We start from the raw sequence: 22,730 nt of genomic DNA, 5'->3' as shown, positions 1-22,730 counted from the left end.
CACCAAATGTCAATTGCAAACACACCCAGCCCACCCTCAAAGAAAACCCTGATTAGGCAAAGTGCTGTCTTTATACAGGGTGGAAGGCAAGAAGATGCTAAATGTAGGCAAATAAGGGATTATAGGCCCCTGAATGGTTGCCTCGCAATACAATACTAATCATTTTAAATCCAGACAAATAGAGCTCAGACATGCAGACAAATACACAAACATGGTCAGCATGAGCAAGATCTTTTTTTCTTGCACTGAAATGCTAACTTTGAAAATATCAAAGAAAAATGGGGGGAAACTAATATATCACCTTTAGCACAAATGTACTCATCTCTGTCAAGATAAAGGCACAATGTGACCAACAAACCACTATAGCAGCATTCCTTCAGTGGCTTTTGAACTTTCTCTGCTGCATGCCTTTTCTGCCACTGCAGGATTGTTCCAGCATGGTCACAGGCAGCAACTCGGGTGTGTGCAGATTGTCTGCACTTTTACACACCTCTGGTTGTTTTGCCATCTGAAGAGGCCTGGACAACACACCCAACATTGACAGAGAAGACAGGAGATATCCAACCAAGACATTCACCAAGCTTTACTTCCAAACACCATTTTCATACAAAGAGAACTCAAAGACTGCAGCCTCTCAACAGTTTTTTTCAAGTGTGGGAAAGTTTTCAGTCAGTTTTAGCAATTCGACAACAAAAGCAGCCACAATCGCATAGATTTTTCTGCTCGTGTCTATATAGAGGCATTGATACACCTTTACGCTGATTAAAGCATCACTACAGGCTTTAATTTGGCTTTTTGACAAGCAATGACCCCATTAGCCCAACTCATGTTCACATAGGACTGGCAGTCACTGGGTTCAACCCCACAGGTGTCCAGCAAGTAAGCCCAGAAACATCAAAAGGCATTTTTTATTATCTTTTTTATGGTCTACTTGCTTTGACTGTTGCATTTATCAGATAAGTCTTTGATAATGCTAAATGAAGCATCATCACAGATCTTTTTATCAAGTCTGGCTATCAGACCCTGCAATGATACCATCACTCATTGTTCTTGTCAAGTTTTAAATGCCATTTTAATATACATGTGAATAAATATGCATGAAATTCATGTATCCATCAATCCACTCTTTCAACACTAAAGCAAATGCATCTAATATTTTCTTTTTACCTTGAAAAATACTAGTATTGTATTAGGAACGAGTAAGTATTGCTGTAGGAACGAAAATGTGCAAAATCGGGGTGTTCACTGACATATGGTTGCTCATCCTGACTCCAGACAGCAGCCTCTTTAGTACACCAGCTAACCACCTAAAGAACAATGCACATCACACTGTTTATAGCATCCAACTTGTGCCCGAGACGCGCTGTCGACCCTGCATCTGTTTCTGTACAGTCTTATGGGACCTACTTCCCCATGCTGTGTCCAGTCCTTGTGTTGTGTTCCTTGAAGACTGCAAAGGAGTAATCAATGAGTCATGTGTCCTGATTACAGCCAACTCCCTAAGGGGTACCTTCAAAGGGCTCTGGAGGGGATGGAGAGAGACAGAGCCCCATTGCCCTCCATGTGGTAATTACAAGTTGGGGCTCCATGGTTCCTATTCTTTTTTTTTTTCTGAGGAGAGTCACGCTTAGAGACAGTTCAGTTAACAATTCAGTCAGATCTGCTAGCTCAGTGGGAGGTGCTTCCAGCCACTGGACACCAACTGGTGATGTAGAATTATTCAAATCCAAGCAAACTCTGTTCTGTTTCGGGCAATAAGAACAGCTGTAGAGAGGAAAGGATGAAAAATGTTTAAGAAAGAATTGGACAGGTTTTCAGCATAGGTTCAGCTGGGTCCGTGCCTGTTCATCCCAGGAAAACAAGACAAGATCTTGAATTTTTATGAGTTGTCGTAAAACTAGGCAAACACATTAGACACTGTCTGGCTGCCTTTGGGGTTTCTGTTTTTCTCCCGATTCTAAATTCATCCACGTGTACCTTTCAAATTTATGACGGATGATTTTACTGAAACAAATTAAGTCGCAAAGGGCACCTTTTTCAACTTCATCATGCACATAATTCCACATGTAAAAACAGTGTCAGTTGTCAAGAATAAAACTTAAAAGTTAAGATTTTTGTTGTTGTTGTTGTTTGTGTACCGTACTGTTTAAAAAGTCTCGGTATACTGAACATTTGCAAAGCAGTGATAGAGTGAAGCCTGTATGGCTGAAGGAGTCTTTGAGTTAACACTCCTGTAAGTCCTAGTCTGCATGGCAGCCAACAGAGAGCAGCGATCAGAGCTGCCCCCTCGTGGACAGATTGTTAATGGCACTTAAAGGAGAACCAGATTTTAGATCTTTACATCTTCAATACAGGTAGCGGTGGATAACTTCTTATGTAACTTCAATATAAAACTATTCTAGCTACACTTATGCTAAGTGAAAGATAGTATTTAATTATTTAGTATTTAGTATTTAATATTAATTTTCGACAGCAACTTATTTTCTTTTTTTGGAAAGGCATAGATAAAGATGGGTCCATTTTAAGGTATAGTCAAAATATAAATATTACACTCAATAACAAGCAAATTCTGTAGCAATAAAAATAGCACTGAAATTCCTAAGTAACATAATGTTCAACCATTTTTATTGAAAGTGTGCTGTCACATCTTAAGTTTATAAACGTTCTACTTGGTTATATGCCTGATTCCAAAGAAATAAAAGACCAAGACGTACAAATATTTAAAAAATACAAGTAATTTTTGCATGGGTTCATTCTCAAGATATTGTTACCTTTTATTTTCTCAATTAAATTTAAAAACAACAGTCATTAAAGCAGAAAGCAGAAATGTGCAGGCCCTCGCACCCCACGCCTGTTGGGGGCTGCATGTCAGGCAACAAACAGCAGGCCTGACAGTAGGCACATGGAGAAAAGATGATTTGAGCAGAAATTTACCATTACTGAATGTTTCTGTTTATATATTCAGACTGAGAAATCCATAATAAATGTGAACTCAGACTAATTTAATGATGTTCGTCCGAGTTACATTTACTTCCTGTTCAAAGGAGAGACAGTTAAATTTGCCACACCACTGCAATTTAGCACCACCCATGTCTTAAAAAGCTATTAAATTGAGAAGACGATCTGAAGACACCACACAGCCATAGTTGGAGATATTTAACAAAAAACTTCCAGTATTTTGCTGTTATGTTTTGCAAGAGTACCGGTATCTAGAAGATACAGATCAAATCTGAAGCGAATCAGATTTATTCTGTAGGAAGACAGAAAAAAATAAGATGCCTGTAAATAGCTGAAAATACGGTCTGTCAAGTAATAGGTCCAAGAGAATCTTTTTGTAGTTTTTGGCTTCTACAAAAGTGTACAAATTTTTTTAGATGTGCCAATCAAATGTAGTTTTTAGGGTTAATCAATTCATTAAAATGTAGGGATTCTACAGAGCATACAGAGTTTTGTGATGTTGCTCAGGCACGCCAAGTTTCACAAAAATAGTGCCTGCTTCGTTAAATGTGGTGCTGTAAGAGAAGCAAATATTGAAACTCGTATATGTTCAGGTCAAAATTCTGGTAAAATCTGGGAAGTCTGCGGCAGCTTGGAAGACATTTACATAAGTTGTAATAACTTTTCCATTCATCAATCAATCAATCAATCTTTATTTATATAGCATCTGTTACAATCAAAATTGTATCTAGGCGCTTTACAGAATCCCAGTGCCTGACCCACAACAAGCAAGCAAACTCCCCTTTAACAGGAAGAAACCTTGAGCAGGACCAGGCTCATATCGGGCGACCCTCCTGCTGATGGCTGGATGGGTAGAGAGAGAGGAGGTCCAGCAGAGGAGGTCCAGCAGAACCTGCATAGAAATCAATTCATGTGGAGACATTCACCACGCCGTCACAGCCACGAGCGCTGAAAAGTTGGGAGTTTTTCAACAAGCGTCATCAAGATCTTGTTGAATTCCTCAGTTTGAGATGAATGTTCTCGGCACATGCAGACCAAGCTGTGACAGTGTCAAACATGCCATTTCCTGTTGCCCCCATATTAAAACCTGCAAAATAATTTGGCTCAGACCCAGACCACGCCATACCTATGACCTTTGGCACTGATTTGACAAAGTATATCTGAGTGACAGCTCCTCCCTCTTCTTTGGTGAGACCAAAAGTGCCTCATCGCCACAGCCACATTCTCTGATGAAAAAGATCCAATGACAGCCCCAGGCGGAGCTGGCTAAAGTAAGAGGCCCAAAAATGACAAGAATTGGGTCAAAATCACATTTCCAATTCAAAAGGGTACACTTCTTGTTTTACTTGGAACATGGCTCCAGGAGACTTTCTTTGTACATCTGGGTACATTACATAGCCCTACCAGATTTCATGCATGCAGGTCAGACCATATCTGGGGGCCTCTCCGGAAACATATGGATAAATGGCGCTGTAGAGCCAATTTTGTCCTTAGACCACCCAAAAATAAGAAACTGCTGTATGTCCACTTGGTAACAGCAGCCGACGCTGATATATCTGACGTCCCGTGAAGGCATCACACCCTAGTTTTCCTACATCCGGGGCTTTTAGCGTAACCAGTGTGTGGAAACTGGGAAAGGAGGGCAGTGAAGAGCGGTGGAAAGGCGGAGGACCGATGACAGCTGTCAGAGAAGACAAAAACACCTAAATTCTCTGAAAAGAAACCGAATGGATCTCACATAAACCGTCTGGGAAAAGAGACAGCGCTTTGGCTGCGTCGCGGGTATTTTAACGGTGTCGCGAAGGTAATCGTTTGCGGGTTGGGAATGTTACGGAGGATCAATGCCAGTTTGCCCTGTCTGCCTCTCCTCAGAGTGGAGGCTAGTTCTCCTGGCTAACGAAGCTAAACAGCCAGCCAACTGATTTGCGTAACGTTGGTGCTAAATTGTTGAACATTTTGAAGCTCATTGCTCGGGGAATGGTCTGTTGCGGTAATTGTGACATATAGAAATGACTATCATCCGATTAACAAGCACCTAAAATGGTAACATCTTAATTCGAATTCCGTTTGTGCGAAATGCAAGTTAGCATTTATAGCTAGCCTACGTATGAACTGGCTAACCATAGCCAATATTCGTGTTAGTATATTTAGACAATGTGGTACAACATTGGCGTAGCTATCATTAGTAATGAAGCTAAATTATACTGTACATTTGAAAGGGCACGCTGTTTTCCGAACCAATTAATGTAGATTATTTAACTAAGTTCGCGTTAACTAAGTTGGTGGATCAACAATCGCGTTTAGATCAGATCGAACATTTTAATGCTTATCTGATTGGTAATCGAGCATGGCGCAAGTGCAAGAGATTTTTAATCCTAGAATTTCTTTTGGGACTACAGGAACAAATGTATCATTCAACGTGTGTGATATTCACATTATCATGTGTCGATTGGATCCGTTCAGCCAGTCGAGACCTTAACTAGGCGTTTTCCCTTTCACTGGCTGTAACTAGTGACAGCTATTTTTGATATTGTTCAGACTGACCGCATGGGCTTTATTGGATTGAAGAAATTAATCCAGTACCTAATAATACAGTCGTTCCCAGCTAACAATCCTAGTTGCAAAACCCTTTCATTGTACGATTCCTCTATATTGGATATGATTTGTTGATGCTGATTCATTAGGTTGCAGCAGTCCAGTTTGCTACATTTTTGCTACAATTTAGGAAAATGACTTATTATCCCTATGCTTGGTCTACCGACCCATTCAAATGACTGTTTTTTTTGTTTTGTTTTGTTTGTTTTCAAGGTATTGCCTCACAATTTTCTGTATTACTGGGTTTAACACATCGAAAGAGCCGCAGTTGCACACAGCATGGGGACACAAGGCACTGGTAGAAAGAGAGCTCCTCTGAAAGACCGGTTCTCAGCAGAGGATGAGGCCTTGAGTAGCATTGCTCGAGAGGTAAGTTTCTATTCCATCACTCACAGACCTGCCATACATTGTTTTTGTCTGGGCTTTCCTGCATAGAGTTTTACAGAACTCTCTCTTCATCTGGATTAGAAAGATCTTCTAATTGTGGAAAGAGTCCAAGTGTATACCATAGAAACAAATCTGGCTTGGTATTCAACACCAAGTTGTTTGAACAAGCTGGGACTGACCCATGTCATTGTTTTGTCTTCCAAATGCATGCATGTGCATGGTCAGTACATGCAGGAGAAATGCCTTTATGTTACCAGAGGCAGCTGATTGTGACCCCAGAGAGATTGACCTGGAGCATTTTCATTTGAGAGAGAAACTCAGGCTGAGGATAGAAGCCGCCTAGCATGTGTGGACTTGCCCTGAGAATATTCCATGTTGTTCCACACAGGATTGGTTGTCATTCCTTAACCTCTTTCCAGTTTGGGTTGGCCACCAGCATGAAAGGCTGAGCTCGTTTTCTGAATTTTTGAGCATGTTTTAAATATGCTAGACATTGATAAAATAATAATTTCATGCAGATTTATGATCAGGTCAGGTCATTCCTTGCATTTTCAGCAGGAAATGTAACACTTGTAATGCACTGACCCATTTAAATAAAACTTTATCTGCACTGTTTGAAAGCACAGATTCTTGGGCCCTTGGCACAAGGGTGCATTTCTCTTTATAGTCATAGAGGCTGATCATAGAATCATGAGTCATCTGACCCTCCCAGTCAGGCCCTAAATCTGAATGGCTTTGTGGAGCAAACCAGAGATTAGATCAACTGCAGGGGTTTGTCTGACCTGTTGCACATCACTGCCCCCCCCCCCCCCCCCCCCCCCCAAAAAAAAAAAATCTTCACAACGTTTCAGCATCTGTTCTGTGTTGTCTGTCCAACAGTGACTGAGTGCCTGCCTGGGTTTGGCACAGATCAGGACTGAGAATGACCATGAATGAATTTGAGCCTGTGGCGTCACCGACCGAGGCCTGAGACCTCTTATATTACTGGGTGGTCCGGCTTTTTGAATACCAGTGTAAAGATTTAAGAGCAAGCCAAATTTTAGAATTCATTTGTGGTACCAAGATATTATTGTTGCAACGGAAAAGGTCAGCTGGTCTGGGTGGATGTGGCTGAGTGTTCTTATCTGCAGGTTGCAGGTTCACTTAGCAGCTAACGAACAATAACTGCGAGCCTGATCGAGCTTTATTTCCAGGGTTTTGTTTTTGATAGCAGCGCAACTTATTTAATTGAAGTAGTCTGCTTCGAGAATATTTTATCATAAAGAACACACATGCTCATTTTGAGGGTTTGTGTTGATGTACTATTGAGGACACCATCTGCAGAACACATTTAGCGTGACTGAATCCAAAGCTTGTATTTGCTCTTATTTGACTAAGTGTATTTTCATTTCTGTTTTAGGAGAATTAAATACTCTGTAATGGCTGTTGATGATACTTGTGTTTTTCCACTGGAGTCCATATTATCACATTATTTTTAAAATATATTGTCACAGAGTGATTTTAAACTAGAGCAGCTCAAACACAGAGGTGCTGGAGTTATCCAGGTGATTCCACGGTGTTTTGCCAGGCTTCAGATTGGAGGTGGCGAATTTGATGGTGTACTGTTGGTGCTCAGGTTACTTTCACAGGCCTGCGATATGGCTGTCAGGGCATTGATGGCCGGATGGGCCAGGCTATAGATAGGCCAGAGACAGAGAGCTCAGCTGTGCTGCTGTGCAGACCAGGTCATACTGTCAGACGGCTCAACAGGTGCAGAACGCAACCACCATCTTCCCACATAGAAGGACAAATTCACTTTGTTTTTACCTTTCTATATAAAAGTCACCTCCAGTTTGTTTAATGTATAAATCTGCTTAAACTTTGCTTTTAAAACGGGCCAAAGAATCTAATATCCACGCTGTTTATCTAGCCAGCTCTTACTTGCTGGTTACCTTTAGGAGTTGTACATTTCTTCTGCTGCATAACCACAGTTGATCATGGGAACGCAAGTTGTCCAGCCATTCTGGAATGAGGTGTTTGTTCTGCTCCTGTTACACTAAAACTGGTTTGTCGAACTGTACGTGGGTCATTTCCTTATACTTTGAGTTCATTGTGGTTACCTTACACACAGTTATATGTTGTTGAATCCACAGATGTCCGACCTCCTTAACACGACATTAAGTGTACCAAAAACTTAAGAAAAATCGGTCCAAAACAATTGCGAAACGGTTTCTAGACTTCAGGCTATTGTTGAAATAGGAAGAGATACCCACAGGCAGACTTTCTGACAGGCTAGATAAGAAATTGCTGGAATGCTCACAGTGTTTGTCTGTAGAGAGATACAACACACACCACACTGTATTTATGGACTAGCCTTAGTTAGAGATAAAGACTTTGACTGCTTGTGCACACATGCCATTCTTGTCTTGTCACTTTAACAGCACAAAACATAAATGTACTAGAAGTGTGGTAAGGGACGTATGACCTGCTGAAATTTGCACTCTTTTAAAGGCATCTGTACAATTACCTGTTCAAATTCACCTGGGATATTTTTTGGGCCTTTTAAATTAACCTTATTGGTGTTTTAGCATGGCTTCTTTCCCAGAGGACCACACCGCTCAATGGTTTTCGTTCATGTCCTACTTCCCTGTCTGTTTTTGGCATACCTCCCTTCAAGCTCTTCAAATCATTCCTCCTGAAAATTATGGCTACTATATATTGTTGGTGTTGACAATCCACGGAAGCCATGGCAGAGGACTCTGAAGCTGTGAATCACAGACAAAATTGGTCATCAACTCACTGTCCAGCACTATTGATAGCTCTATCAGAAAAAGATAAGTCATCCGGTCATATCATCATTTTAAAAATAAATCCATCAAGCCAACCAAATTAAAAGCATAGATAGCTTGATTAAATGAATACCATCTGTTTGAATACAACATTTGTAAGTTATGTTGTTTTCTATTAAATCGGAAACAGTAAAATTTAGCATTTTCAGCAGAAAACCTGGTAAAGTTATTAGATAAGGGTATAATGTCATTGTATTCAATAGGCTCTCAGGGGTTCAGTTTGTATAACAGTTGTTTGATAACTGACCACAGATGACTTGAATACTCAAAATATACTTGTGAATTATCCGGTGTGTGTTTGAAGCGTTGCCCAGATGTGTGCTTAGTCCTTTCCCTTTTTGGGTGTGTCATTGGCAAAACGACATTGTTACAGATTTCTTTTTATGACTAACAAGTGTGTGCTTGTGTATCACAGGCGGAGGCGAGACTGGCAGCAAAGAGGGCAGCTCGAGCAGAGGCACGGGATATCCGAATGAGGGAACTGGAACGGCAGCAAAAAGAGGTATATACCGTATTTACACGACTATAAGGCGCACCAAAAACACTGAGATTTTCTCAAAAATCGACGGTGCGCCTTATAATATGGTGCGCCTTGTGTGTGGACTGAGTTCCAAAATCTGCTGTGCGCCTTTGGTGGGTGCACTACGGTAAACGCTCCGCCAATCAATTAGCGGCACACCTACGCGTAAGGCTCCCCTAAAATGGCGCCGGTCAAGCGAGACGTGTATGAATGAGGCGTACTTTAAACTGCAGGCCATCGAATATGCGGCTGAAAATGGTAATCGAGCAATCGTAGTGTTTTCGCTTTATGAGTCGGCGGCATCTCGCCATACGCGCGAGGACAACTGTTGCGCAGCGGCTGCCCGCGGATTACCAGGAGAGGGTGTCCATCTTCCGCACCTACTGCCGCGACAAGATAACCGCACCCAGCCACATCACCAACATGGATGAGATCCCTCTGACTTTTGACATCCCTTTGACCCACAAAGTGGAGAAAAAGGGACCAGCACGGTGGCGATACACACAACGAGGCACGAGAAGTCGTCGTTCATCGTGGTTCTCGGCTGCCACGGAAACGGACAGAGCGCTGGATGACGGAAGACGAACACTCCTTCACAAAGACTATGAGGCAGCGGCGGTGAGTCCGATTCAGATGATTAAGAAGAGGAATTCGGGATGTTGGACATTGAAATAGTGCAGCTGTTTAATTCAGATACAGAAGATGAAAACTTTGATGGTTTTGTGGCGGAAGAATGAATATTTTGTTCAATAAATATGTCGAAACTCACTGTTTTACTTCCGTTGTCATTTTTTACTGTATGTTTCAGCATGCGCTTAATAATACAGTGCGCCTTGTGTATGTTTTAAATACAGAAATAGCACCCATAACTGAGACTGCGCCTTTTAATACAGTGCGCCTTATGGTCTTGAAAATACGGTAACAGAGCAGTCTTGAAAAGAAACCTTTATATTTCAACCAGGCAACAAGCTGTTTTAATAAACCATAAATGATGGCAGAACATACCACTCATGGTCTGAACATGTCTTTCTTTTTCTTTCATTATTCCCTTTTAATTAAGTCTAGATATTGAGCTTGGTGATGCATTTATTTCAACTAAAGATATCAGCATGCAAGATCTGACATGAGTTCATCAATTGTTGCCACTGCTCATACAGGTCACATGGAAATACTTGTAATACTGTCTTTCCACCCCAACAAGTTTTTCAGTACAATGTCAGGTGCATCCCTGCAGGGCTCTACCTTTGCACTGCAAGTGTAAAGCCCTATTTTTGATCTATTAAAACTATACTCCTACTCCTGTAATTTTTCAGTTGATCTCATTGCAGCAGTGTATACATTTAAGGACATAGACACTAACCCAGTGTAAACATGTTTGAGGCCGTATTAGAATAAAATGATGGACAATTCTGAAATTCAGCTCAGGCACATTTTTAGAGGACATGTTCGGGCAAAGGAGGACGTCTGGTCACCCTAGACATCAGCATGATCGTGGTCATTTAATTTGGTCACCAGCTGCCAAACAGCTGTGGCCATGGGGCAGATAAATGAGGTTGGATTAAGACCTGTTGGATATCAGTTCATAATAACCTGCCACATTTTACTGTTATTAATGGCATTGTAACAGAAACACAGAAAATAATAATCCTGATGCTAAAGTTGGGACAAAAGGTAAAAGTACTTGTCATGCGACACGTCAGGCAAATCGCCCCAGCCTTAGTTTTAATGAAGGCAACAGAGGTAGAATGTTTCATACCAACAACCTGACCTTGACTCAACACATATGGGACATTATTACTTCTGTTCTGGACTATTTTGGAGCTTAATTGCAAATGTCTCTTTTCCCTACTCCCTGGGATGGGGGGAGCTGTTTGACTTTGTATTGAAATACTGTTTAAGATGAAGTTTATAATTCTTGTGCCCACGGAATGGAAAAGAAAAGTGCTTCATGTCCACAGACAAAACCAAATGTCTTATTCCTGAAATGTCATCAGCTTTTTACATTTCAGCAGTTTTAAGTAAAGCATAATTGTATGTTTTTTCTGGCACGTTCCTCCCTTCCACTCCCTTTCTCCAGCTTTCTTACCACTCCTCCAGCAGTAGCAACAGAAAATGGGGTCAGATCCACCAGTGGATGGTAGGCTAGTGCAAGTATTTTGCAAGCTCACACTTCACTAACAGCCTGTTGTGAGGAGCTGGGTCCCAGTCAACCCCAAGCACTGACTCGCAGATTTCACTGTGAAAATATGCTCTAGAGTATTTGCTTTGGAGAGTCCATAATCTGTGACTGCATGTATTTGTAGTGGAGGCATTGGCCTTTGACTTTATTTGGAGTGGGTGAGTCCATATGCAGTAAGGGTTTTTGAGTCTTTCGCCTCATCCAGCTACCATTAGAATAAACGTCAAACTTTTGCATGCATCTGTGTGTATTGGTGTAAAAAAAAAAATATATATATATGAAGGAGATTGAAAGAGATGTGGTGTGTGTATTAATTCTTTTTTATCAAAATGAAAGTGATAGTGCAGTTTTTCTAGTCTTGATGGTGCCTTGCGGGTGGTAATAGATGTGAATTTTTATGACATCAATTTGGCTATAAACATAATGGTAGAATTTGTTTTGCATTGTTTGTGGTTCGCATAGTAACTCTTTACTGTTGCATTCACCTTACTCACCCCTGTGACTAAGCCTTTTTATTTTTACTCCTAATTTTTCCCCCTTTCATTGTTCACTTCAGGCTGACACAGAAAAAGCTAGATCCTCTGGTAGTAGTAGTAGTAGGTCCACCAGCCGTCATCGACAGGTCTGTATACACACACATTTTCTCTTTTGCTTATTTTTTACATTCTATCCTCCGTTTTAATCCTGTAGATAATCTCTCATCCATGTTTTTCCATATTTCCTCATTGACAGCTGGATGATGACGTCATGTCACTTAGTAGCTACAGGGTGTGTATTTCCCTGCCATCTTAATAAGATTATCTTCTTTTTGGGGCACACTGCTGTTTGATTTTGGGTTGTGGTATAAAAATAATGAATGAAAATTGTCCTGTTTTTTTTATTTTTTTTATTTTTTTTTAAGTCAACCTCATCATCAGTACGCGACACGGGCAGTCGTTCCAGCTCCCGTAGAAAAGATGGCTTGGTGCGTATTGTGAGAGCACAGAATGCGTGAGACATTTGGCAGCTAATTGAATACCTGCGTTCTTGGCATGCAGAGTTCACACAAGCTTTGTGTTAGCACAGGTAATTTTGGACAGATGGGGAGTGGCTTTTCTGCAGACATTCATGAAGCAACCTTTTTTTTTCTTTTTTCTTTTTTTTCAAACATGCTGCTTAGCTGTGCTTAGCACGCAAAGCTCCTTGACCCGCTCACAGAACTCTGCCTTTAATGTGCATTAATTTGAGACAAACACAAAAAGTGGAAACAGATGCACATATTCATTTCTACTCATGTATACATTTATAGAAATAGAATGTATACAAATAGAGTAAGTTTTGTGTGTTGGCTTTAGCTATGATGTGGGTTTGTGTTTAGAATCACATACACTAATAATGAGTTAGCCTAAATCATCTTAATGGCGAGCGTAGGATTATGACTGCTAGTGTTGAATGTCAGCCCCTGACACCTTGAGTTATCATGCTGACATATAAACACACATTCAGTAAGAGTAGATTGCTGGTTGGTTGTTGCGTGTTTAGTAACAACCAACCAGCACATATTCATTTCTACTCATGTATACATTTATAGAAATAGAATGTATACAAATAGAGTAAGTTTTGTGTGTTGGCTTTAGCTATGATGTGGGTTTGTGTTTAGAATCACATACACTAATAATGAGTTAGCCTAAATCATCTTAATGGCGAGCGTAGGATTATGACTGCTAGTGTTGAATGTCAGCCCCTGACACCTGGAGTTATCATGCTGACATATAAACACACATTCAGTAAGAGTAGATTGCTGGTTGGTTGTTGCGTGTTTAGTAAATGCACACTCATGCAGGAAAATCCTGGGTCATAAAAGAAATGGCAAAGGTAAACACTTTTTCAACAAGTGGGAAATTATGCAACACCAGCTTTCACATTCTGCCACAGATATGTGAGACAGGTCCCAGCATCTGTTACTGCTGTTAGATCAGCACAAGCACTACAGCTCAGATATTTGGTCTACTTCTGATCAAACGTCCTGTTCCCACTTTAGTCTGATGGCCTCACCACTAGTTCCACCCTCAAGAGTTCCCGCTCCACCGTATGTACCCACAAATCGTGCTTGTCAAAATTCATGTATCACTGCAGGTACACTTTTTATCTTTTGTCTCATATAGCTCTTCTTTGTACACACTTCTTTTCTGGGCTGGTCAGAGTTCCGTTTACAATGATCTGCATAGCCATAAAAGGGCTTCCTCCAGCTCCTCCAAGAAGCATCTTCTGGTCAGTGTTAATGCTTTGGAGCATGGAGGGAGTGTAAACTAATCTGTGTGGGCTTGTGGTGGACATTTATTTTTGATAAGTGCATGATTATGAGTTTATTTTTGATATCCTCCCTAAGTGATTACCATCTCATGACTGTGTGGAGTGATCCCATGTTGAATATGTGAATAATACCCTATTGATGAGAGGTCACTGCTCTTGCAGACTGGACTGTACCATGATAAGAGGAACTATACCAGCCTTACGAAGACCAAACCATTGCCTTCCCCCTCTACTTCCATCTATCAGCCTCGGGTTGGTCCTCCTGGCAGCCAGCTGCCGGCTCTTTCAAATATTGATTTTTAGAGCCATTTGAAGCAGCAAATTTTTGTCTTTGTGGTCAGTAAATGAGACATTTTTTGAAAAAAAGCAAAGAAAAATATTTTTACTGCACTGGTATATCTGCAATAATGGATTGTATTTGTATTTTGTTATTTAAAAGTTTTGCTTTGTAGCTAGTATAGTGAAGAAATCTCTCCATTCTATTTAACATCTGGTTGCCTTAACATAACTGACAGCACTTTAATGGCCAACACAATCACCTTCCGCATCATTACAATACTTTGCACCTAAACTGTACAGGATCAGCAAAATTGTCTACCTGTTTCCACCTCACAGTCCTGCCTAAGCTTTCTTCTATCCACCAGATATTCCTCTGCTACTTTCCTCTTTCCTCTTTGACAGGCTACCTCATCCTCTTCCTCCACTGTTGGCACAGGGCTGTCTCGCAGCTACAGTATGGTCAGTTCACTTAGTGGCCAGCAACTCCATGCATGTTAGTCTGCAAAAGTAGACCTGCCCCTGGACATGTGACCAAATGTCCAGGGTGGCTATGACAGCTTATATTCCTCTACTGTTTATTATTGAGCACATTTGCCATCTGAGGTTTGCTGGACATTGTGTTCAGCCAGGTTTTTTTTTAATATGTACAAACCGGCTTACTTTATGTTGATAAGGCAAAGTGTGTTTGTTTTTGCATGACCCATACAAAGCAGCCTATTCAACAGCCTACCTGTGTAGCTGCATTACAGATGTTTTTGTTTTGCTGAGTTCTGTATTATCTCCCCCATATGCCCCCAGGCCTCTATTTATGATGACGCCAGTCTTTATGGCTCGGGTTACAATTCCAGAGCTGTAAGTCCAATGAATGTTTGTCAGAAAACATTACGAAAAGGTTAACACCACTGCAGCTAAATGCAATCTGTGGCCTGATCAGTTTCTTTGTTGATCCTCTGACCCCTTGATCCGCAGCCCTCTGAATACAGCTGGTACTCCTCTGGAGCCAGCTCCACCCGCAGCAGCCCTGTGGTGAGCACAATCACCCTGCATGTCAACTAACATTTCACACATACGCGCCCACTATTAACACCCCCCCCTCCAGGACCAGACTTCCCATTTCTGATTCCAGTAGTAGAAATATTAGTGAAAAGTGAGAATAACCACTTTCCTCTGCAGTTCATTTGTAATATTAGTTTTAATTGCACGAAATTAATTTTCTTGCGTGCTGACAGCTGAGCAATGGTTTTAAATGAAGTAATGGATGTTAATACCTATAAAGGTTGCTGTCGGAAAGAGCCTTGAGCCTGCAGTAATGACTTTCTTCCTCACCATGTGCCTGTGTGTGTGCGTGCGTGCGCGTGTGTGTGTTTGTGTAAACTCTTCCTCTCAGTGTTCTTCAGACGACGACACTGTCAGCAGTGTTTCCCAGCAACGTGCCAGCAAAGGCCGCAGAGACAGTGTGGTGAGCTGAAGGGTCGGAAGCTGTGAGAAAGTCAGAATGTTCTGTTGCTCACACTTATGGGAACACGTTATCAAAGTTTGTGTTTGCAAGAGAGTTTAAAGCCATCATGATTTTAAAATGTTTTAGTTTACGCAGTGATCTCTTTATGTATGCTGTTGTTTCCATCTGTCGTTTTCTCTTTGGCTGATCATTCTTTTCCCTGTGGATGTTTTCTTATTGTTAATTTCACTATTTCCACTCTTGATGTGTGTGTGTGAGCAGTCGTCTGACTTCTCTGACATTAGTGAGTCAGCTGCTGATTATTTCAGCCGCTCCAACCGACGAGGCAGCATCGTCTCTGACCTTGATGATTTGAGCATTCCAGATCTGGATGCTGTAAGTGGCTGTGTTCTCCAAGCTGCAGTGCAACACCAGTGCCCGGCGGACTGTTTTAAAAGTGATGCATGATGCAGAAAATAACTAATTCCCTCACTCTTATAATCGCCAATGATAGAAAATAGGGTTGTGGAGTACTTTTAACTGAAGTGGTTGCAGCGGTGCAAGAGCATGGACTTGGAAAATGTGATGTTCTGAAGGAGGTGTATGATTCATTCACTTGCTTGTGATCTCTTTATGAGAACGTGCAACATTTACTTCAGATTATTAACTCTGACTCTAATTTACAGATGAAGAAATAATTCACAGCATGGCCCTGTGTGACGCAGCCTGTAATTCATTTTGTAACAGATGTTTGTGTGTTTGTTTCTTTCAGCTGGATGAAAAATGTGACAAGCAGTATTCAGATTATAGTCGGGTAAGTTCACTGTTGCTTTGCATCTTAAAAGACTTTTAAAAGTCTTTTTAAAAAAACTGAAATTAGCCAGAAGTCTTTTTAAAAAAAAACTGAAATTAGCCAGAAGCTGACTTTTAACAAAAGGTCATCTTTGCACTTTTTATTATCCTTGTGAATAATGAAATGCATATTCTTCCATCTTCTTTAAGAACCGGGTGTACAGTATATGAAATACTGAATAAACTGTTTTTTGGCCAATTCCATTTTTGACTTGTGGGCACACATGAACTAGTTTGTCCAGTCTGTAAAGCAAACTTTTCCACATTAGTGCTTCCTTCTAAAGTAGGTGTTCTGTGGAATAGTTTGACTGTTATATAACAACTTGGAGATGTGGTTTCCTCATGTTTTTCTGACTTGGGGTGTTTGTGTGGGTGTGTGTGATTTCTCAGCCATCTTCCAGATGTGCAACTCCAGGCCTCTCAGCAGCCACACTGGCTTCACTGGGAGGCACGTCATCTCGAAGGGGCAGCACAGATACGGGGAGCATCTACGACCCCGATACCAGTCTGAATGAGCTGAGGGTAAGGTGTACACGGTCTCACCATTCTTTAAACATGACCCATTCCAATGGCTGAAAAAAATGCCAGAATATGAACTAGGTTTTAGGCGATCGCACAAGCTGAAATGCAAACCCAGTCTGGGTAACATGTTTACACCTTGTTCGCTGTCCTACTTGAATCTGCCACAGAGTTTCCCCTGTTGTGAGTTCCAGCTGTTCTCAGTGTTTGGATTACCCTTTTTTTCCTTCATGTGTGCACGGAGGAAGGGATCTATCATGTCCTATGAAGCTCTGCTCGTATGTCTGGGTGGGCTGATCATGTGTATGTTTGCTGGACTGTCTCTGAGATGGCAGCATGGGTGCTTAATTATCTCTCCTTGACATTCCCCACCTTCTCTGATCTCCAGTTCAACCCAGCATTCCTTCCATGTCCTCTGCAGGATATCTATGAACTAAAGGACCAGATTCAGGATGTAGAAGGGCGGTACATGCAAGGGCTTAAAGAGCTGAAGGTAGAGGGGCTTGAGCTCACAGCATGCCTTCTCTTGTTCTCTGGGAGCAGTTTGGCATCACTAACCCTCCTTTTCCTCCTTACTCTGCACCCCCCCCCCGTAGCCCCCATAATGCCTTGTATTTGTGTGCTACTCTTTGCATGATCTTCTCTTCATTTTTTGATCCCACTTGTTGTTTATGACCTGAAAAGAAGACACTCCCACAGTGCAGCTGGATGTAGATTTGTGAGAAGAAGATTCAATATGCTTCCCATGCCGAGGAATAACATGCTTTCGATTTTGAGAATGTGTTTCCGGGCAGAATTTTACCATCACTTTCTTTTCTCTTTTAAAAGGACACTTGTTTTATTGTTTAGAGTAGTTTACTAACCAGCCTAGCTTTTTTTTTTTTCTACTCGGTGCACCATAACTGACTTTTCAACATACCTCCTGGGTTACTGGTTAGATCTTGTTTTCCTGCTTTTGCTGTTCGCTTTAAAAACTAGCATTGTGATCAGTGTTCAGTATCAGCAACTATTTATCACAAATACGTACCAACTGTATGATTCCTAACAGAAAGCTCAATGCACTGCAAATAAAGTAAACAAGAACATACTTTTATTGATTTTCATCAGAACAAAGTCAGGAAAGAGCCATGCAAACATAGATATGAAGTGCACTGGTAAAAAGTCAAAGATTGGCACATTGTATAAGATATAGTTATAGATCAAATATATATATTTCAGTCAAAAATATCAAATGACTTGCATTGCTTTTTAGCAATCTGTGTTTTTAGAAATTGTTGATGGTTGAAGCCTCATACAAAAATTACAAGAAGAATGCCTCGAATAGTGCCACATTTTTGCTTTTTAAAAAATATTTTTTAACTAATTTATTGTGTTGTATATTTGGTCAACATGTGTTAAAGGGTTTTAGTAAAATGAGGTCACATTTGCAACGAGAAATGGTGCATGTAGGTGTGCCGTGTCTTCGCTCCCCATATCTCACTAACCCACATGTCCTTGACTCATCAGGAGTCACTTGCAGAGGTGGAGGAAAAGTATAAGAAAGCGATGGTATCGAATGCACAGTTGGACAACGACAAAGCCAACCTCATCTATCAAGTCGACACGCTAAAGGACGTCATAGAGGAGATGGAGGAACAGATGGCTGAGATGAAGAGGGAGCTGGAAGAAAAGTCAAAGGTGAGGTCTATGTAAATACAAAAAGGATGTGTCTGTATAAGTCTGTGCAAATGTGTAACTCAATTTGTCTTCTTCCAGTAAGTGTTATTTTGCCTGTCGTCATCATTCGGAGTCTTAAGAGCATGAAATTGTTTCTCTACGGTGTCCAGATGCCTTAAATCACTTTGTGCTGGACAGTTGTAGCTAAACTGTTCTCTCTGCGGCTTCAGGAACTTGAACGGCAGAAGCACACATGCACAGTCCTGCAGCATAAACAAGAAGAACTGAAAGAAGGAATCCGTCAGAGAGATGAGCTCATAGAGGTAAACTCACCCTCGCTGGAGAACCTGTATTAAGCGTAGTAGATGGTTAAATCTAGCAGTGCTTGGAAGGCCTGTCTGCCTGTGTGAGTATCCTCTAAAACTGATCTCCACTGGCCTTTACTTCTGTACCATCATTTCTTTCTCAGCAAGAACAGCACCTCTGTTCAGTATCATCTCACTCTGTTTCTCCAGTTTCTTCAGTGTTGTATCTGTATGTATGTGTGTGCATTTTTATTTCTTCAGTCTTTCTTCCATTCACTCTTTTCCTGTTCCTGTTATCTTTGGTGTCATCTTGGCATTGCACCCCTCCACAACCCTCCAGGAGAACCAGCGAATGCAGACTAAGTTAGACGCTTTCACCAGAGAGGCGTTTGACCTCCAGGAAACCATAAACTGGAAGGACAAAAAGATTGGGGTAGGAGGTCCCACATGGATGCTCTGACAGCAGATGAGGCAGTAGATGCACAGACCTGAGATCTGTGCACCTGTCTCATTCTGTCGCTGCATGTTGGAGACCTGTAGATACTAGCAGATACTTGGGGCCTCATTTCTAAAAGTGTGCGCAGGAAATGTGACAATGTTGGCATACAGACAAAACACAAAGGGTCTAAAGTGCATACAAACCAAAGTAAGCTGATTTATAGCCATGCATGTGCAATTCTTACACTCACAAATAGCAGCCAAAATAGCTGCCTCTTATACAGTTGACACAACTATTGAGGAAAAAATGATAAATGAACAGAAACGGTCGAGATCATACGTTAAATTCTACACTGAGTTCTTTCAGCACAAACCTTAGATACAAGAACCCTTGTCTTCCAACGGCATTCAAATGATGCAGTCATTGTTGATGTGGTGTTGCTCTGTATTGCCACAGAACAACACTGGGAGGTTCTACTGTAAGAATGGGTCACTATTCAGCTCCAGGTTTGACTCCTTAGACAAAGGAGTGTTGGTTTACATGTGGTAAAATATTCATTTTACACACTGCTATTGATTTTACATCCAACACTCTGGTTTCCAATCACTGGGGTTGTTTGAAATTACCTTGTTATATATTATTTCTATTGTGGGAGTAAATTTACCTTCTTTTTGTACATTTATTAATGAGGCTCCTGGAACAATCCACATTCCCAGTTTGGAATTTGGCATGTTGATATAACTGTTTTATTTTTTGCTAACAATACAAGCACATTGGCATGGTGACCAGTACGGGAAATAAAAACTGAAAATAAGGTGTCAGTGCAACAGTTAGAGAGCTGGATATTGCAGCATGACATGCATGGCTCCAGCTATTTGAGACCTTTACGTTCCTTAAAGGCCAAATGTCATCAGTGTGTTTTTTTTTACTACACCTCCTAACTTTTCCCACTGTGAGCATGATGCCACATTCTCCTGTTTGTGGACTGTGTGTTTCTGTTGTTTGACACATGCCCACTGCATGTGTGTTGCATGTGTGTTCTGTATTCTGAGACTCTCCAACTTTTCCTCTACCTCTTCTGCCCTCTCCTGTCTTTGCTCATGTTTGTGGCCAGGCCTTAGAGAGGCAGAAAGAGTACTTTGATTGCATTAGGAAGGAAAGAGATGAGCTCAGAGATGAGCTTGCTGACATCAAGGGGAAAGCCAAAAGTGCTGAGGTAGGTCTTTGTTACGACTGACCTTTAGAGGGATCAAATGTTTCAATACAATGGCATTCAGTTTTCTGCTTGAAAATTGGCCAGCTGGGTCTACATTAATATAAACCTGCTGCTGTGCTGCTACACATCTTACCCAAACTTCTGTAAACGATTCTATCTTGGTTTAGCCTTTCGGTACTGTTTAGTGTATCTAGGACATTTCTGTACTAAGGAAATCACAAAATCCCTCATTTTTGTTTATTGTGGTATAGCTATTTCCAGTCACATCCGGATCTTATCTTGTTAATTGTAACCAATAGCGGGTTTCTTTTTAATCTTTCTTGCAGAAACATGGACTGGTTATCATCCCAGACGGAACACCAAATGGAGACGTCAATCATGAGCCTCCGTCCTCAGGGATCACTGTGGTCTCCCAAGAGGCCGCCCAGCTGCTGGAGTCTGTAGGGGAAGGCCCGCTAGGTGAGTGGACAAAGAACTGAAGAGGTTTACTCAGTGCTAATTAATAGATTTGGACAAACTGAGCAAAGAAGCTGAGTATTTACACAAGCAAAATGTGTGCTGTGAACCACAGCAGAAAAAGGAGCCTTCCCCGACAGTTAACGTCACCAGTTTAACACATTTTGCCTCTGCTTACATAGATGTCAGGCTAAGGAAATTGGCAGAGGAGAAAGACGAACTGTTGGCTCAGATAAGGAAGTTGAAAAATCAGCTGGAGGAGGAGCGGCAGAAACACTCAAAGATGGACAGTTTGTACACAGATGGCGAGAGGATGGAAAATGGAACAGATCTTCACTTTATTGAGATGCAGAGTGAGTGGCTGTTGTGTTTACCAGCAATTTAAGTTTACTTTTTCAAACTCACAAGTGTCTGTCTCTATGCACAGGAGATGCCAACAGGCAAATTAGCGAATATAAATTCAAGCTGTCGAAGGCAGAACAGGAAATAGGTACAATGGAACAAAATGTAAGTCAAAAGTTCTTAGATAAATAATAAAATCAGGTGTTCTTTGCGTGTTTGCGTGGCAACAGCTCTCACTGCTGTGTTTTCCAGATTAACAGACTTGAAGGTCAAGTCTCTAGATACAAAGCATCCGCAGACAACTCAGAGAAGATAGAAGATGAACTCAAAGCAGAAAAGAGGAAACTTCAAAGAGAGGTAAAGACAATGCAGCCGCAATGTTGTGAAATTACAGGTAAACACAGACATAAATGCTTTTGATTGCACTGCTTACTTTAAAACAACACACCATTACTGCAACGAGTCACATCTTCATTAAAAGCCCACCAGATCAGAAATTCCAGAGGAATTTATTGATAAATTCTTCCCACTACAACTGTATCATGAGGTTAAATATTCCTGTTCTTCTCTATGCAGTTGCGCACAGCTCTAGATAAGATAGAGGAGATGGAGATGACCAACAACCATCTAGTAAAGCGTCTTGAGAAGATGAAGGCCAACAGGAACGCCCTTCTGTCACAGCAGTGAGGCCGGGCAGCGTCACCAAGGAAGCCCTTAAACACACACCTCAGACCTCTGACTGCCACATTATATCTGGAGCACAGTTCCATTTCTAGCTGTAACACTTTGATTTTGTAGCTAACCAACTTGTAGCACAGGCAAAAGGCTCGACAGCCTCTTTTTTTTTTTTTTTTTTTTAAAGTTTTGGAAGTTTTGGGTTTCGTCTAGTCTACCGGTGTTTTGGGAGGAATGACTCGTAATAATCCAAATGTAAAAGAGACATCTGAGGAAACTTCTCATCCCTACTTTATTTTCAGAGCTTTGTACTACATCATGTTATCCTCAAGGTTCTCTCTGGCTGGGTGCTTGGCTGTTTTTTTTTTGTTTTTTTTTGATAAGTTGCATGAATGAATATAATGTTGCTTTTAAACCAGTCCCCACCCCCCACCCTCCCACGGCTGCTCTGGACCCACACCTTCCCCTCCACACACAGTGAAGTGCCTTTTCACACTTGGAGACTGGAGGGGTTTGCACTGCTCAGTGAAACAGTAATGGTTTTAAAAGGTACAGAATGATGTATTTAAAAAGGAAAAAAAAAGTGCAGTCAGTTATTTGAAAATATGTAGAACAAATTGTCTGCTGCAGTTTCATTGACATTTTTCAAATATTTAAGATTTCTTGAAAATAAATGTGTAAATTACATCAGCGTATACAATTGTGTTGTGTCACCTCTGATTGGCCTCGGTCAAATGGTGTAGATGGCTGTAGAAGCACAGCAGTCCTGGATGTGGAACTAATACTCAGGTTGA

General features: G+C 41.2%; 1 protein-coding gene across 21 annotated transcripts; it reads left to right on the top strand.

Moving 5' to 3' along the window:
* Positions 1-4,555: 4,555 nt before the first annotated feature.
* Positions 4,556-22,636, top strand: lrrfip2 (leucine rich repeat (in FLII) interacting protein 2). Of its 21 annotated transcripts, none has more exons than XM_029835009.1 (27): positions 4,556-4,762; positions 5,767-5,922; positions 9,184-9,270; positions 11,366-11,425; positions 12,024-12,089; positions 12,200-12,235; positions 12,369-12,431; positions 13,488-13,535; positions 13,649-13,717; positions 13,922-14,011; positions 14,441-14,497; positions 14,837-14,890; positions 15,008-15,064; positions 15,426-15,497; positions 15,759-15,872; positions 16,249-16,290; positions 16,719-16,850; positions 17,236-17,340; positions 18,354-18,524; positions 18,734-18,826; positions 19,149-19,241; positions 20,362-20,463; positions 20,790-20,922; positions 21,102-21,272; positions 21,347-21,426; positions 21,514-21,618; positions 21,838-22,636. In XM_029835009.1, the coding sequence occupies exons 2-27, from the start codon at positions 5,833-5,835 to the stop codon at positions 21,946-21,948; spliced, it is 2,301 nt and encodes a 766-aa protein (XP_029690869.1). In that variant the 5' UTR covers positions 4,556-4,762; positions 5,767-5,832; the 3' UTR covers positions 21,949-22,636. The 21 variants fall into 21 exon arrangements, with proteins under 21 accessions (XP_029690869.1, XP_029690871.1, XP_029690872.1 ...); XM_029835010.1 differs by having other exon boundaries at positions 4,557-4,762; positions 17,269-17,340; XM_029835011.1 differs by lacking the exon at positions 11,366-11,425.
* Positions 22,637-22,730: the final 94 nt, after the last annotated feature.

This window comes from Takifugu rubripes, chromosome 4 (genome assembly GCF_901000725.2).
Source record: "Takifugu rubripes chromosome 4, fTakRub1.2, whole genome shotgun sequence".
Lineage (NCBI taxonomy): Eukaryota > Metazoa > Chordata > Actinopteri > Tetraodontiformes > Tetraodontidae > Takifugu > Takifugu rubripes.
The sequence above is the reverse complement of the archived record's forward strand: the minus strand, read 5'-3'. Positions and strand labels throughout refer to the sequence as shown.

What these genes read in the sequence shown, in the direction of transcription:
- lrrfip2 (XM_029835009.1), top strand. Translation starts at nt 5,833, where the DNA reads ATGGGGACACAAGGCACTGGTAGAAAGAGAGCTCCTCTGAAAGACCGG. An exon ending in CCAGTCTGAATGAGCTGAGG is followed by an intron (nt 16,851 to 17,235) that starts GTAAGGTGTACA and finishes TCTGATCTCCAG; the next exon opens with TTCAACCCAGCATTCCTTCC. An exon ending in TAGGTACAATGGAACAAAAT is followed by an intron (nt 21,427 to 21,513) that starts GTAAGTCAAAAG and finishes TGTGTTTTCCAG; the next exon opens with ATTAACAGACTTGAAGGTCA.